The sequence below is a fragment of the Podarcis pityusensis genome (genome assembly GCF_964106645.2).
Source record: "Podarcis pityusensis genome assembly, chromosome: 7".
NCBI lineage: Eukaryota > Metazoa > Chordata > Lepidosauria > Squamata > Lacertidae > Podarcis > Podarcis pityusensis.
In genome coordinates, this window is record NC_138031.1 from 24,263,737 (window position 1) to 24,281,604 (window position 17,868).

Here is a 17,868-nt window from a genome sequence, read left to right on the forward strand (position 1 = left end):
TGTGACTGTGGTGGACCAGAGCTTATCTGCTGCTGTGCTGCACAGTCTGTAGATTTTAAGTGAAGTAAATTAAGAAGCTTCCCTTCCCACCCCTCTGCTCCCAAAATGAAATGGAAGAATTCACATTTTGCTGACACCCTTCTCCCATTTTAGGGTTCCAAAACCAACTGACAGTGAGAAAGTAGACCAGCTCTAGTGCAAATGGTATGGAAAGTAACTTATATTTAGCATTCTTCAGTATATATACACAAAAATGATTCGTGAGGGACCATGGCTTGTAAATTTGTTTTAATAGCACTGGGATCCTCATCTCCAGGCTAAATTTAGGGTATGGGAGTCTACACCTTTCCTCGGCGTGCTTTGGATACTGGATTTAAAATTGAAAAGTAATGAAGAGCCTAGAGAGGTTTACAGATGAGGGTGGGGGAAAAGATGATGAGGGAGGAAGTGGCAAATATATAGGCAGCTGCCTCTCTCTGTTGTCCCTCTGAATACATAATGGTCTTCTTTTTTCCACTGTCTCCCGCAGCTGCTATGGCAACAAGTCCTCTGATGATCTTAAACAGGTTGGTTAGTATAAAACTAGTGGGGGAAACTGTGGGTAGTTTTAAAAACCTGACCTGTTTTCTGTGATTTAGAGAGCTGTTGTCATGGGAACAGCAGCCAGAAGAGAACAGAATTCTAGTTTAAGTTTTCACAGGCTTTGCAGAGTCATAGGGGAGTTGCCACATTAATTTGGCACTGCAAGTTGAGATTTATTTTGAATTTTTGCTTGACTGTCCTAATCATGTGTATCAAGAGAAACAATGCACAGCATCTATATAGCTATATCTACAGCATTCCAGAAAATACTGGCTGCCCCTGGTAGTCAACATTTATTATCTGTGATGTCCAATTCCACCATGACACTGCCAAAACATTTACCGTATTTTTTGCACCATAACACTCACTTTTTTCCTCCTAGAAAGTAAGGGGAAATGTCTGTGCATGTTATGGAGGGAATGCCTACGGGTGGCATGCCTACGGATTTTCCTCCTAAAAACTACATGCGTGTTATGGTCTGGTGCGTGTTATAGAGCGAAAAATACGGTATATGCATTTTCAGAATAGATTCCAGTTTCTTCTGACTGTATGGATATATTAATAACATAGGCTTTATCTATGTTAATGAGCATATGACTTTCTAAAAACTTTGAAACCATGATTCATTTTTTTAGCTTTTAACTGTTATTTCTATTTTTATGGCTTTTTGTTGCTTTTGCAAATATATTATATTAGGCTCAAATATTTATGTATTGTATTTAAATATGTTTTATAGGTGGCTCACAAAACAGATACAACAATAAAAATACAACATAAAGCAATAAACTTTATTAAAAGTAAACAACAACAAAACATATTTTAAAATGAGGCCAGACAATCAGATGCATGTTATTTAAAAGGCTCAGAAGACCACAAAGATGGTGCCAGGCAACCATTCCGGGAAGAAGAGTGCCTCTACCAAAAATCGTTTGATGGCGACATTCAGAGCTGTGTTTGAAAAGATGATGATCAGGACTGAGTAGGTGCCCTTCTGGTAACTAAATCCCAAGCCATTTAGGGCTCTTAAAGTTAAAGCCAACATTGTAAATTGGACCAGGAGACGGACTAAGAGCTGGAGTAGCTGACAAAACTCAGACATAATGCCCTGGCCCCATTAATAATCTTGCGGCTCTGTTCTGGACCAGCTAATGATGAGTTTTTGAAGAAGTGAAAGTCCTGCAACACCTTAAAGAAAAACTCCTGTGAATTTTCACAGGCTATGCTATAGTCTATAGCTGCAGCTTTTAAAGTTAGATCACTGTGAAACTCTGCTTCCACAGTGCTTGTAAAAGCTCTTCTAGACTTTTTTAAAAATCAGAATTTATGATTAACCCTTTGGCACGTAAAATCCTTCATTTAGGGATCATTTAGGGTTTTCAGAATACTCCAGAAATTCAAGTAAAACGATTAAAAGCCTGTTTTTGAAAAGTTGCTGCATTCTCATTATAGTACTGATTGATTACAAATTTTGGCTCTTCACCATATTCCTCTAAGACTACTATCCTATGCATACTTCCATGGGAGTAAGCTCTTTTGAACTCCGGGGCTTACTTCTGGCTAGGATGTAAAGCGCAGTGGACATTTACTTAAGAAAAGCTCTTTTACTAGCTGCAGTTCATCCTTTGAATTGCTGTAAGCAAGCTGAAGGAGCTACCATCAAAGGAAGGGAAGAGATATCCAGCCCTGTAAGATTTTTATGTGGTTTTATTGTGTATATATATGATTGCTGTAAACTGCTTTGATATTTTTATGAAATTGTGGTATACAAGTATTTTCTTGGTCACGTTCTCAGCACCTTCCCTTTTAGCCTGGAATCCCTGATTAGCAAAGATAACTGGTCCTGCACCCAAGTAACTGTTTCAGCCTCTCCCTCCTTTGGAATTTGTGTTCAACAGTACTCTTATTTCCTCATTCACTCCTGTCGGAGAGAGGGAAAAAGTGCTGATTACTATGTCTTCCTGAATTCTACAATGGTGTAGGTGAACAGCTTTCTTATTAAAATACTTAGGACCAAGCACTTAAAATGTATTCTTTTCAAAAGTTGGGGGTGTTGTAAGGATAAAACTTCATTGTGCATATATTTTTGCCGTTGCCAGGAATTTTCGGAACTGTTTTATCTCAAATCCATACAAGGGGCCAAATACACCTAGAGCTGCTTTTTTGCTTGAGGCGTTTCAGAGAAGAATAGCTCAAAATCTATTTAAAAATCTGTTTAAATTCATTTCTAAACTGGAGAGCTAGGAAAAATGTTTGTTTTGCAGACTCCATCACAGTCACTGTACTTTATATATATACCGTATTTTTTGCACCATAACACTCACTTTTTTCCTCCTAGAAAGTAAGGGGAAATGTCTGTGCGTGTTATGGAGCGAATGCCTGCGGGTGGCAGGGGGGATCTGCTGCAGTCGTGAGCAGAGGATCCATGGTTCCCCTTCCTTCCCTCCTCCATGGTTACAAAGCATGGATCCACATGGATCCTCAGGATTTTTGCATTGGGCTACTCCAAACTCACTATCAGATCACATGTCTGTGGCCACAGCATGAACCACAAAAATCATATATCCACTATTTCGTTTAGAATATTTTTTTTCTTGTTTTCTTCCTCTAAAAACTATGTGCGTGTTATGGTCTGGTGCGTGTTATAGAGCGAAAAATACGGTACATATCTCATCATGCTTATAACCCTTATAAAGTTTTGGGTTTTTTAAGAAAAGAAAAGCACACAAACTTTTTTTTTAAAGGAACTCCAAGTATTTTGGGTGCTTTGGGGTTTATTTTTGTAGAATCTTACACCACTGAGCAATCTGTAAAAGTCTTTTCACCAAACAGAACATAAGACATCACTGATTGGTCAAGTCAGGATATTGCAAAGGGGTGGTTTGCTATGGACCCCAGGGAAGGCTCCAGTGGGCTTGGGAGGTTCTGACCCAGAGGAGCTCGATGCTGAGAATCCTAGGGAGGCCCAAAGTGGGTGGGTGGGTGGGTGGGAATTCCCCTCAACTTGCTGTCATGCCCTGTCAATCAGAGTGGAGAGCTGCGAGCCCCACGGTTTTCAAGAGTCCTGTTCTGAAGCTCTTACTGTGCCTTTTGCCCTGACCACCCTACCTTTGGAGTCAGATACAGGGTCTGCCCCTGTCTCTCCAGAGGGGAATGCTGTGCTTGACCCCTCTGCCTCTCTGGAAGTGGGAACAGCGCCCCCATCACCCAGTTCCCGGCGACACTAGTGCAGACATGAACAGAACAGCTTTCAAGGGGCAGTGCTAAATTGCTGTGCTAAGTTGTGCCTAACAGGAAAGCAAGGGATGTGTTGCTGGATCAGCTTCTTTGCTTGTGCCCTTGTATACCTATGCCTTTGAGTAGAGATGTGTATGGCCTGCTTTGACTGGTGATTTGCATATGTCTGGTACTGATTGAGCATTAAAGCTTCTGGAAACAAACAGCACCTGGGGTGGTGTGCCTAATCCAGGGGGAGGCAGGACAATTTTTTTCTATCTGTGCTCTTGTTGAGTACAGAGATTAAGAGTGAGTTTGCCGTTTTAAAATTTAGCAGAATTTAACAGGGTTTTCTATCTTCCATTTCCAGCAGAGCAAAGAGAATGAAGTTTCTGGACTCATCTTCTTGGTTAGCAGAGATAAGAAGGGAGTTGATTTCGAAGTGGTGCCCACTGCTAGGCTGTTTTCTTTCTAGCTCCCTTTACCAATATTTTGTACCTGATTCAGTTTAATTCTTGCTTAGCAGAATATCTGAAACACATTATTCAGTAGCTCTGTCAGCCTATTTGCTTGCTATAGTAAAATTCTAGCTTGTGTGTGTGTGTGTGTGTGTGTGTGTATATATATCAGCCATGTCAGAGAATCTATGTGGCATGGCAGTTTGGAGCCACGTCGCAGGCAAGCTCAGTTGTTTGTTTTGGGCTGAGCTATATTGGTTTTCACTCTTCCTGTGCAGAAGCCCAATGTGTGAAGCAGGGAGGGGAATGGGATCCAGTGGGTGGGTGGGCAGGATCCTTTCCTCTAACACCCCAGGGACAACAACCAGGTGACAACTTCGAAGGGGCCCCTTTGAAGGCACACTGTCAGCACCAGTTGAATAATTGGCCCAGAATGAACTGGGCAGGGAATTTGCTTCTGCAGCCAATCCCAGTGGGGCTCATTGTTAGTTGTTTGAGATTGTCACTTGCAAATGAACAACTGGGAGCTTGCTTTAAGCTCTTGATTTATCCTTCAGAGTCACGAGTTTACCTGGTCCACATTCGATTTCCCATGTGACATCTGGTGAGGGAAAAGTAGGTGTGGTTTGGGGAAAATGGCCTTTGGGATCAGCGCCTAATTAGGCCTGCAGAGTGGAGGTAACCCGCCTTTGGAGTAAAGCTTCTCACACCATATTAAGAATTTAAAGAAAAAGGTCCAGTACAGTGGTACCTCGGGTTACATACACTTCAGGTTACATACGCTTCAGGTTACAGACTCCGCTAACCCAGAAATAGTACCTTGGGTTAAGAACTTTGCTTTAGATGAGAACGGAAATTGTGCTCCAGTGGCGTGGCGGCACCAGGAGGCCCCATTAGCTAAAGTGGTGCTTCAGGTTAAGAACAGTTTCAGGTTAAGAACGGACCTCCGGAACGAATTAAGTACTTAACCCGAGGTACCACTGTATAGGAAGAACCTTGAAGATCAATCTACTTGTCCTGAATTGCAAATGGCAGCTGATTTGAAAATGGAGGTGTAAGCAAGCCCTAATACAAGGCACTTCATGAAACGGTGTATTTTTGTGATTGCAGCAGATGCTGATTGGGCAAAAATTACTAACCACTGCAATGATTTGCTGTGATAATCTGCACTGATTGAGAGAACTAATTACATTATCCATCTGTTGTACTGCACAAAAAGAAATTGTAGCATTGAACCTGAAATAAAGACTGCAACGTGGATCCTTTCTTAGACCTTGTCTTTGTTTAAATTACTTGTCAAATTTAGCTGCCTTTTTCTCTTAAGTTGGGGAATGATTGAAAATTGCATTTATTTATTTATTCAGGGCCACCCATGTGCCTGGTGCTTTACAAATAACAGTTATGACAGGCCTGTGTTTACAGATTAAAATAGCTATAAGGAAACAAAACAGAAAAAGGGGGAAATGGAGGAATGGGGAGGCAGGAGAAGAATATACAATTATTTCAATTACATGTACTTTGGCTTAGTGACAATAAGGTATAAGGATATGCTGTATAGATATAAATTCTATAATAAATAAAATTTTAAATTGGCTCCCTTGCTTTCATGCTTGAGAGTAAGAAAACTATTTAAACAAGTTCCACTAGAAAGATCTTTGCTTTCTAATCCAGGCTCAGGTAGCTTGCTAATAAGCCATCAGCTGAAAACTGTTTTCAGTATTTCTAATTAAATGACTTCCCCAAGGATTCTAAATTCTTCAATGGAAACAAAGTTTTGATAGCACTGAGCTACTTTTTCTGCTAGTATTTTTAAGGACCACAAGTTCCTTAATCTGAAATGTACCTGAAGGCTTGCAGGTACTTCTCGACAGCACCCTGGTACTCTGTTCTGTGACAGGTAATTGTCTTCTATTAGTGTTGTATAATCGCTTGTCAAAAATATCGCTTTCAAACCTGCCAGGCTGATTACTGTTTGAAGAGGCAGCTAATCAAATGGTATTCACAACATTAATTAAAATATCAGTGACCTACCTTTTCTGTCACATTTTAATTTATTAGGTAACCAATGAGTTGCATTTTATAAAATGTGTTAACATTTCCAGAGAGAGGAGGAGAATCCGTATGTGAATATACTTTTGTGAGCCTGTTGAATTCCCCCCTCTCTTCTTCTTAACCTCATGAATTTGTGTACATTGGTCTAGTTTACACATAATGCTAAGCCATAGTTTGTTTTCTGGAAACAATACCATGATGTGAAGACATAGGTTGTTGTTAGGCTTATGAACTATGGGTTGGCATTATGCCCGAACCCAGCAGCTTTGCTTTAAAACTATGATTTGTTTGGCCACTCACTTGGAGTGGGCATGGCTTACTTTCATTCTCCAACCGGTGATTACTGGTGACAGATTAGAGCAGTGAGATAGAAAGCAGTGAACACCTACAGTGGGGCAATTAGTTTTTCTATAGTGAGATAGTAATGTCCTGTCTGAGTAATGCCCAGTCCAAATCTTGCTCTATCATATTTCCTAATGATTCCAGCTCAGAATTATTTTCATAACATTTAACTGTTAGAAGTTGGAAACTATTCAAGTTGAAGCCTGCTTTTTTCCGCGGGGGCGGTGTAGGGTGGGGAGAGCGAGGAACTGAATAACAGCTCTTAGCCCTTCTGCCATATTGCTGCAATCTGTTTGAACCCCTTTCACAGCTTCCTGCTGTGGGGCATGTGGCTTTGTTGCATTTCTAACGATCATCTACATAGAAGAATTGTGGGTTCCCAGGTTGCACTCCAGTACTCCACAGGAAATGCGGTAGAAGTCCCATTTATTAGAAAGGAAGAAGCAAAGGTGGTATATTGATGCTTAGCATGCGTAGAGTACTTTTCTTGCGTGTTCAAGCACTCCAGGTAGAGGAGGAGGTTGCTGTGCCTGACAAAGTCCCATGATGCTACTATCCATATTGGCTCTACCATGGCTAGGAAATGGGCACCATGTCATGTGTGAGGATTAGATGTCTACCTGATCCCTGCAAGTCACATGGCATATGGGTAGATTTCCCACGGAAACATACCCGTGGTTGTTTAGAAGCTTTAATGCTTCAAATCTGCTGTACTAATTAACCGTAAACATGAGAGCCCAATAGCATGTAAACAGCAATTGTCCCAGGACTTCAATGGACAGAAAGCCCCCCTCCAACTGCTCCTGGGAACTGTTTGAGATTGGCAGCTGCTGGTAGTGCCTGGAATAGCAGAATCTAAGAGCTGCCTTGAAACTGTCTCTCATAATTTAGCTTGAATTTTAGTCTTTGCAGCTCCAAGTAATACTTTGAGCCAAACTTGGAGACAAATATATGTGCAGAATAAACCAACTAGTCTATGCCAGCACCAATGGATTTCCATGTAGCAGTAATAAAGACCACATAGTTAAAGTGCTGTGAACAATTATGATGTGGAGGGAGGAGAGGAGAACGATTGACTATGAAAACTTCACTACCTTGCTTTAAAAAAGTAGGTTGGAAATTTACTGATAGTTATTTTGGGTCAGAGTTTAACAGTGATCTTTTCAGTAGCGGTATTGCCATTCCTTTGATCTTGGAGAGGTGTTTACCTGTGTACCATCTCAGGCAAGCTTCCTAGCCTAGCATGAACCAGCCACAAAAGGTAAAGATCAAGTGAACAGGTAGTTGATCAAATCCTAAGGGCCTTGTCTGCACCCTTAAGCAATGACAAAAGCTCAACCAAGCAAATCAGACTGCTGGAGGCGATGGCCATCTCCTGCCTAGGATTTACAGTTAATGAGCCATTTACATTGGAAGTGAATGTGACCCATTTTATCTGCAAAGTTCAGACATACAGTACATAATATGGGCAATGATCTGCCTACAGCCATCACACACTCCAGGAGCATGACCAGTGATTTTAAAATGCCCTTAAGTTGCCTTAGTATGTACATTCAGATTGGCTGCTGCACTTCCCACTGATTTAAACTGGCCACATATGGCCAAATCCTATATGCATCTGTCAGAATATGCAGAATTAAGGTGTAGACATGCATGAGTAGTTTCCCATTGTGCAGATGCAAATAAATAGCCCACCATGCAAATAAATAGCTCACCATGGATTGCCATGATATTATTGATGTAATTTAGAACATGTACGCAGTACTCAAGTGAGGTAGCTATTACAGAAGTACTGATCTTTGTTCACTGTAAACTTACCTTCAGGTGGTACAACTGCACTGTCATAACCCTGTGCAAATTTCCCTTTGCTTCTCTGACCCCCATTCCCCTCTGTTGTGTTTTCCTTGTCTAGGTTCCATATACAAACTTTCAGCAGGGATCTGTTTTGTTTACTTTTGTTAAGGGCTGAGACATTGTTAACATCACTGTTTGTTGCTCATGCATTGAGCCAAAGTAGATATATTCCCGAAATAATGTTGGTTACTTCCTTTAAGTTTTAATGTCTCATTGGAGAACAGGGATTCCAGTATGTGGGTAAGGGGCATGACTGCCTTTTTATAAAAAACAAAAACCCTAAAGCTATTTAAGGGGTTACCAAGGTTAACAAACCATCACTCTACAACATTTTGAACCGTATTTAGTATGACCTTAATATTTACACACAAGCTGTATTTTATATGGCTATTGAAATCTAAGGGTTTGAATTAATAAAGAAGAAACCCTTGCAGTTTTAAAAAGCATATACAGATGTTTCTTAAATGTGGTAAATCTGTTGCTTTAAAAGATGTATGAACTTATATAGAAAATTGCTCTTGCATGTCTTGGCAGTTTGTTAAAAACTGCGAACTTTTAAAGCTAACTAGTGTTTTGATAGATTATGTTCAAGGTCACCTTTTGTTTAAATGATGTTTTGTTTGCTGTAATTAAACCATGCCAGGTGTATTGGAAACAGGAGGTTTGGCTAATTCAGAGTAAATGAGAACAAAATACAAGGTCATTATTCGTCTCCAGTGAGCTTCCAAATGAATGTTGCACATGGAACTATTTATAATACATTTTACATGGTCAAGGATTGCTTGGAGTTACTGTCCAGGACTTCCAAATTAAACTACTCACAGATTTTTATAAGCATACCTGGAAAAATGATGTTCTTGTATCTCTTCTTGAACATAAGCTGGAGACCATGTAGTTTTCAGCCATATCTAAATGGGTAATAATCATAATAGCAGTTTACTAAAACATGCACTTGTATTGCATTAAAACATTCTTTTAGATAAGATGCTGTAATTCCCACCCTCTGTCTTCAACTAATAATCTTTGAAATTTTAGTTCATTCAAGTTAGGTGAATGAACTAATTTAAAGCAATGTTTAAATTGATATAATTGAGTATAACTTTGACATGGAAATGACAGTGCAGTAAGTTCATCCCAAATAATTTAGTTCTAGCACATTACTTGAGGGCGCGGGTGGCACTGTGGGTTAAACCACAGAGCCTAGGACTTGCCGATCAGAAGGTCGGCGGTTCGAATCCCTGTGACAGGGTGAGCTCCCGTTGCTCGGTTCCTTCTTCTGCCAACCTAGCAGTTCGAAAGCAGTCAAAGTGCAAGTAGATAAATAGGTACTGCTCCGGCGGGAAGGTAAATGGCATTTCTGTGCGCTGCTCTGGTTCGCCAGAAGCGGCTTAGTCATGCTGGCCACATGACCCGGAAGCTGTACGCCGGCTCCCTCGGCCAGTAAAGTGAGATGAGTGCCGCAACCCCAGAGTCGGCCACGACTGGACCTAATGGTCAGGGGTCCCTTTACCTTTACTAGCACATTACTTGAGAACATGGCCTCTGTTATATGTTGCTATATTAATAACTTCTCAGAGAACAAGAACAACCCAGTTAAAGTTCAAAAATTGACAGTTCAGTTCTAAAAGCTCAATTAGTTTCAAGCCACAAATAGAAAATCTGTAACAGATAAAACTTTCGGCACATCATCTTGTTGGGTGGCTCGTTAAATGTATATAATATCAGTGTGTGTCGCAATTTGTTAAAATTTTAATCAAGACATATGTGTGCCATTTGAAAATAATAAAATGAATTTGAAAAAGTGTAACAAGTCTACAAAGTAAGAAACAGACTTCTTAACTCCTTTCTAGTGAAACCACATTCCTTTTGAAGCTATAAATATTTGTCAATTGTAGCTTGACCTTTAAGAGTGGCAAACGTCATCTGACATACATTGTATACATTGGGGTAATGAGAGTTGATTAAATTGTCAGGTTTTTGTCATTGGCTAGCTTCCACAACCATGCTTTGGCCCTATAGTTTTTTAGATTTCATCTTTATCAAAATGATAATAACTTCAATAGTATATAGCGCTCTGAGAATTTGTTCTAGAAGGGGTATCACATGCTTTTTTAATGTATGGATATAGGCTTATGTGTAAACAAAAATTGACAATATTTTATTTCAAACAAAGTTCTGAGTGGGATCAGAGACAAGGATGATTGGTAGCACACTGCCAGGTGGACTCTGGTTTGGAATAGAGACAATAACAAAACAATTTTTTATGACAGAGAGATATGAAAGTCTGACCTTGACAAATGAGGAAAGTGCACAAGTTTGTGCAAGAACATCTGCTATTGCCCTGCTCTAAGGCTTACAGCAGAAGCCCAGCTGTGTCCCATTGAGTGTTCCTGGCACCCAAAGTGCCTGCAGGACCTTGGAGAGCTCCCACTTTGTGACTAGTTCTCTCAGCAGGTACTTTAGTGAGGTGGGAGAGCTGAAAATAATGCCAAAATATTTCACATCTGGAAACCAATGCAACACTTTGGTTCCAGATAGTACATGGGTAGACAAGTCTAAAAAGCCTGGGACACAAATTTTCACAGCCCTCTAGCATCTATGGTGACTCATTTAACAAAAGTAATGTAATTTGCATTAACTCTGGAAGTTTATACTCTATTTTGACCAAACTAAGCCTCCTAGAGCAAAATAAACACCAGGATTAACCCCCCCCCAAATATTATAGAACCACAGAACCATAGAATGGTAGAGTTGGAAGGGATCCCCAAAGGTAATCTACTCCAACCCCTGCAAATATGACCATAAAACCTTCATCCCCCCCTTATTTGATTTAACAGCATCAAACATGATAGAAAAGAAAATACCCAGAGTGTACTTCATGTACACTCATGTAAAACAGATTTTGTGCCCGCCAACATTCCAGACAGTGTTGTAAGTGTTATAATACTTAAGATACACATAAGCAACACATAAAAACATTGTCAGCAAATGATAGGTAGATAAGACATAAAGGTAAAGGGACCCCTGACCATTAGGTCCAGTCGTGACCTGGGGTTGCAGTGCTCATCTCGCTTTATTGGACGAGGGAGCTGGCATGGCTGTGACCAATTTTTCCAAAAAATAAATAAATTCAGAAATAAGAAACAGTTATGTCAGGATAGTAGGCAGCACCTTTAGAAGAAGAAGAAGAGTTTGGATTTGATATCCCGCCTTTCACTCCCTTTAAGGAGTCTCAAAGCGGCTAACATTCTCCTTTCCCTTCCTCCCCCACAACAAACACTCTGTGAGGTGAGTGGGGCTGAAAGACTTCAAAGAAGTGTGACTGGCCCAAGGTCACCCAGCAGCTGCATGTGGAGGAGCTGGGAAGCGAACCCGGTTCCCCAGATTACGTGACTACCGCTCTTAACCACTACACCACACTGGCTCTCTTTATAAAATTATTTTAAAAATCATGAATGAAAATAATTCATAAAGATTGTCTGCAAACTGTGGTTATAGGTGAGTGGTCTGCTGCTCTGTACCTTCTTAGCTGTCACTTCTGCTATGAATAATATACAAATTTCTTTGTAGACTGTTTTTCGTCCTTGGAGCTACATAACAGCACTAATTTTGGAGAGGATGTCTAAATGCTGTTGGTGGGGGGGGGGGTAGGATCCAAAGCTGTATTATCTCTCTGATATAGTTTGCTTCTCTTGCTTGATACTGGCAAAGCGTGTCTTTCTTTGTTTCCATAGTACTAGCTTGTTTAGCCTCTTGGATTATCAATCCTATTTTTTGTAGCTACAATTGCTTTTCTTTGAATTACAGTTGCTTATCTTCAGAGTTGTGGATGCTACCCATTTAGTTTTGATTTCACCATTCTTTTCAAAATGTTCTACCCATCTCTAGCTACTAATAAATGCAATGAAATTAAAAATTATCCTTCTAATAGATTATAATTGCCTCAGCAACGATGCTTAAATAAATAAAATTCAAAATGCTTGCATGCACAAGTTCTGTTTTAATTAATATGGCTATGTATTAGTTCCATCTTTCACATATTACTATATTTATTTTTATTTCAGGAGAGATTAATGTATTAAAGGTGTTCCGCTGGTAGGTAAGGATGTAATATTATCCCGCCTGCATGATTCGTATGCTTTTTTTCCCTTCCAAATTTGGCTGTAGGGTATTTTCTTAAAGGTCATTGGAAAGGTGAACAGCAGAGATGAAATGATATCGCTCTTCATGTTTACATTTATTATACAGTGTTAGTAGTGGGGCAACCTGGAAAAATCACTTCATTTGGATTTCCTCATAACTTCCTAAGCCACTTGTTGGTTCGTTCAGCGGGAGGGAATTGTAGAGAACCATGCTGAACTGTCAGCAGTTTATTCCTTTGCTGTGTTTTTGAATGCCATTAGCTATATGTATCATTCTGCAGCAGGAAGGATGTTGCTGAAGACAAAATACAGTGGGTTTTTGTTTTTTTAGGAAAAAGTAAGTTCAGAGCTGATTCTTGCCTGGGATTTCCATGGCTTGCTGCATCACAATTCTGCTTTCTTCAGCAACGGTTGGCTTTATGCTGTTGCAAGCAAGTTTAAGGATCATAAGAAATAATTTTCTTTTACAGAATCATTCTGTAGCACAGTTATGTCAAATAACAACCAGCTGGTGATCTTTGCCATTAATAATCTTGATTGGCTGAATGAAGCTCTCTAGCATTTATCAGTTTGGTAGGCCTCACATGGAAGCCAAAGCTTGTGAAGTCTGAGATGGAAAGTGAAGGTGAAACACGAGGAGAAGCTTATGATTTCATAGGGCGAGTCTCATTTCACACAAACAACAATCAGCATGGAGGCTGCTTTGCATTAATTCCACATGGCAGTTTTGCCACACCTCAGTCTGTAATACATATATTTCTCCATACATATTGCATGACTATCTAGAGGAATCCTTTGCAGCAGGGCGCTGGCTCCTAGGGTCCCTATATTTTTGGCGTAGGGGCTGGGCTCCCCATGCCCCAAAAGCATGGAGCCAAAGAGCAAAGCAGAGTGTGGCGTGCTTCCAGGGCCCGGCTCTTTCTTCTCCTCCTCCTGTGGAGGGGAAGAAGGGTTGAAGCAGCCTCCTGTCAGTGGTAGCGCCAAGAGGAGGTAGAGGAGGAGCTGCCGGCCATTGAGCTGCACAGCTGCCATGCTCAGTTCTGACCCCAGCTCCTCCCAATGTCCTGAACATGTTGTCTCCCCCCCCCCATCATCTTTGCAAGCTGGCACCTCGGCTCAACAGCAACAGTATGGCAACATGAACACAAATGGTTAGCCACGTGGAGCAGTTGTCCTATGCAGTTTGTTATGGAATTAGCCTATGAAAGAGAGCTAAGAAAGACTCAGCAACAACATGTCACATATGAATCAAGCCAGATGATTATAAAAAAGATGATGAATGCATAATGTGGCGCTTAGGAAGCTGCCTTATGACTAATTGTCCATCTAGACTATTAGCAGCTTGTAGGAGCTTTGAAGGGTATTGGGCCAAAGTCTTTCCAATCAGTTGCTGTTCATCCTTTAAAGTCGAGATGCCAGCAGTTAAACCTGGGACTTTCTGTATGTCAATCATGTGCTGTATCATTGAGCAACATTGCCACCCCAAGTGTTTAGTCTTCAGAGAGTTTGAGAGAGTTTGCTCTAACGAAGGAACTCAGAGAAAGATTATTAGGGTATATCTTATTTGTTTTGCATACAGATAAATTGATTTCTAATACAGTTAGGCTGCTTTTTGGCTGACGAGGTCAAAGGCCTTTGTCAGGTCTATGAAGGCAATGTCCAATGTCCAAGCATTTCTGCTCTTGGCATTCCATGGAAGTTGTTCCAGCCATAGCAGTCACCTTTTTTCTTGTAGACGGTCACAATGCTGGAACTGCACACACCTCCATGGCCTCCACTTGATAGGGCTGGGCGATATCAGTTTTTCAACATCACAGTGCATCGCCAGCTAAACATCGCGGTTTGGTGATATACCTCGATGTTGAAAAAACAAGTTGTATTGGCCTCTGCACCTGGTGAAACTGCCCCAGCTCTCACCTCGGGAACTGAAGCAGTTTCACCCATGCGCTAGTGGGCTGGGACAGCGCAGCTTGTTTGCGCAGCTCAGTTGGGGATTGGGAAGGTTCCCCCTCCCCAGCTGAGATAGCCCCAGTGCTCCCCCCGCTCACGGGCAGAGCATCGGGCTCCTTTAACTGCTCACTGTGGGGAGTGCCAACCGCATTCCCCTCTGCTTAGCAGTTTCACAGAGCTCCCACCCTGCCACCAGCTCACAGGAGCCAGAACCAATCTGTGGGCTCCTGTAACTGCTCGGCTGAGGTAAGGGCAGCTGCACACTCCTCAGTATAGCAGTTTAAAGATGCAGAGGGAGGAACAATCTGTATCGGCACCTCACTGATACAGCTTGTTTCTCCTTCTGCATCATATGAGGGCAGAGTGTGATGGCACATAGAAAACATACCAGCCGTCAGATCTCAGTATTTACCTTATTAGAAGGTTCTACGTATATTGCAAGTAAAATTCTGCATTCAGATAAATGTGGGATATCTCCCTCTCTCTTTAAATGTTACTTTCTATACACAATACACGGAGGTGTGAAAGAACTATACAACCTTGACACTCATCCCAGCTCTTACTTTGGGGAGAAACTATGTTGGTTCACGTTCAACGGTAATTTGTACATATGATCATTGTCATTTGAAATACACAGCAGTAGGATATGCGCAGGTCAGCAGGGACTTCTGAATCTCTGAGCCAGGCGTAAGCAGATTACTTGATGTCTTAACTAAATGTACAGGCACAGCCTCAGAAAAGCAGATGAACAAATTAAGTTGGAGGAGAAATGGATTCCAAAGAACAGCTCTCTTATGAGTTTATAGGAAACAAGATTTACCAAGATGGACTGTGACTAGGCTGAGTAAGCCGTTTTTGTTTACAGTGGCATTCAACAGGGGAAGATAGTACATAGTATTCTGCCAAAGGCCCTGTTCTCACAGCATTCTTTCTTTGTGTTTTTCAATTTATGCATTTTATATTTGATTTGTTTTCTTTCCTCATCTCCAATGACACCAGTTCATGACTGTTCTGCTGCCATCACCCATACTGGGGATGACTGGTGAGGAAGGAATTTGCTTGTTTCTGGGTTTCTGTAGACCTGGCCTTGTTGTTATAGGAGTCATGCACATTGCAGCTTCTCCTCCTTCATACCATCCAACTTCTGACTACTTGGATTGTGCCAATATTCTACCCTTGGGACATCTAGATTAAACAAGGTCTAGAACTGAAGGAAAAGAATGTGTTTGGAAGCTGTTCCTTGGTGCAGTTTTCTATGTACTCCCTGTGTCGATATCCTCCAGCACAGACAGAAACAGACACATAAAGAACACTCTTGGTTTAACATATGCAGTTGTTGTAAGATCTGTAATTCACGATGTATTTCTACACAACATTTTGATGCAGAACTGAAGAGGCTCCTGGTTCAACCTGTTCTGTTCCTGTCATTTTAACTGTTGTGTCAAGCTCCTTTTGCTGCTTTATTGCCATAGACAGATAGCTGCCTTTTTGTTTCTATAGCAACTGTAAATAGGCTAAATCACTCCTCAGGTTCTAATATCATTTTCAGACTGGTGAATGATGCTCAGTTTGCCTCACACACTGTGGAGTTGAATAATTAAAGCTGAAAACCAGAGGCGTGGGTGCATACTTGCCTTTTTCCAAGGACGTACATCTCAGAAGATGCCTCCGTTTCCCCCAGACAGCTGTTTGAAGTTTCCCAAGTGGTAGACACAGTTTGGTGACTTGATGCCATGGTGCTTGATTTGCCTGAGGAAGGGTTTGATACTGTGAAATACCCAAGATCTAGATAGCCTGAGTTTGTGATGAAGATGGATACGGTGGTCCCTCTGGATGAAAAGGTGAAGAGGGTTTGCTTTTTGTTTTGGAGCTTTGAGGTTCTCTATGGCTGTTATAGGAAGGTGAAAGATGAGTCATCCTTAATCAGGTGCTTGGAAGCTAAAAATAGAGGCAAAGGTAATTCTTAGTGTAGAAGCAGAGCATCTTTCCTTTCCTTTTCCTTTTGTTTGTCAGTTCTGAAAGCTATGGACCTATTTCTCCAAAAGGTAGACATGAGCTGTTTTCTTCACGTTTCATGCCCTGGGGCGGGGGCATGAAACTGTTAAGTTGGGAAGGTATGAGTTTTGCCAGATTAAAATTTTAAAAAGAGAAATAAAATTACTTGAAGAGGAGAATTGGGTCCCCCCCAGTGTTGCTCACCTGTAGTATAGTACTGAAAATGTTGAACAGGGGAGATCCAAGTTTCAGTCCTTGCTGTGACATGATCCTTGTTCCCAGCTTTTCCCTACAATACCTACTTGAGAATATTATCATCCAGTGCTAGAGTTGAAAGGGGACAATGGAAGTGATCTAGTCCAATCCTCTGCTCAGTCCAGAAATCTTGGAACTGCAGCATCTCATACGGATGACACCCCCCTCCCCCAGCCTTTGCTTAAATACCTCCAACTAAGGCATTTGCTAGTAGGGTCATCAGTGAGGGCCATATGAATGCCTAATAACAAGTCAGACTATTGGACAATGGCCAACTAGAAATGGCTTCTCAAATTCTCAGACAAACCTTTCCTAGCCTGCTACCTGAGAGCCTTTTGACTTGATATGCCTGAGATGGAACCACAAAATGTCCTCTTGTCATCCACTGAGTTGTTTCCACATTAAGTTCATCATCAGGCTAGGGATGGACTGGTCAGTCTAATTCCTGTCTATGTCAGTTTCACATTCATAAGACCATTCCATCCCATTTCCATATTAATCTATTCAAAATTCCTATTTAAATGTTATTTTAATACAAAATACTTATTTAGATATGTATTTCGTCTCAGTAAATGCATTTGTAAACATATTTTACCCTAAAATATGCATTTTGGTACTTTTTTGAGCTAAGAATTATATTCTAAAATTCAGAGAACTGTGAAATCCAAAAGATGTTTTGAGCCACGTATTAGTGTGGGAGGCGTGAATTAGATTGCTTAAAAGTGTTAACCAAATCAAATTCTTTTTCATCCCTAGCTGCAAGTAATCTGTATATGTTGATGATTCCCCCCCATCACTTACTGTATTGTGGCTTCTTGGGGAGAAATGCATTGTGTCCCTGTGTTGGGAGACCCCTAATTGCTTGCTTTTGTGCAAGATCCAAAAGTGGCAGGAGAGGAATATTTCTTCTTCTTCTTCCTTTAAAACATCCACAATCATTTTGAAAGAATAGTGTGCATACACACACACACACACACACACACAGAGAGAGAGAGAGAGAGAGAGAGAGAGAGAGAGAAATGAAA

At 41.0% G+C, this 17,868-nt stretch overlaps 1 protein-coding gene across 3 annotated transcripts in view; it reads left to right on the forward strand.

Moving 5' to 3' along the window:
* STK3 (serine/threonine kinase 3) overlaps positions 1–17,868 on the forward strand; it is a 107,404-nt gene that overhangs the window by 70,527 nt on the left and 19,009 nt on the right. The window contains exon 11 of one of the 3 annotated variants that reach the window (XM_081013869.1): positions 530–568. The exons of 1 other annotated variant lie outside the window; for it this stretch is intronic. In XM_081013869.1, the coding sequence (XP_080869995.1) occupies positions 530–553 (24 nt within the window). In that variant the 3' untranslated portion in view covers positions 554–568. Of the gene's footprint in view, positions 1–153; positions 187–529; positions 569–17,868 lie in introns of those variants that run through there. One more of the 3 variants, XM_081013870.1, reaches the window with a different exon arrangement.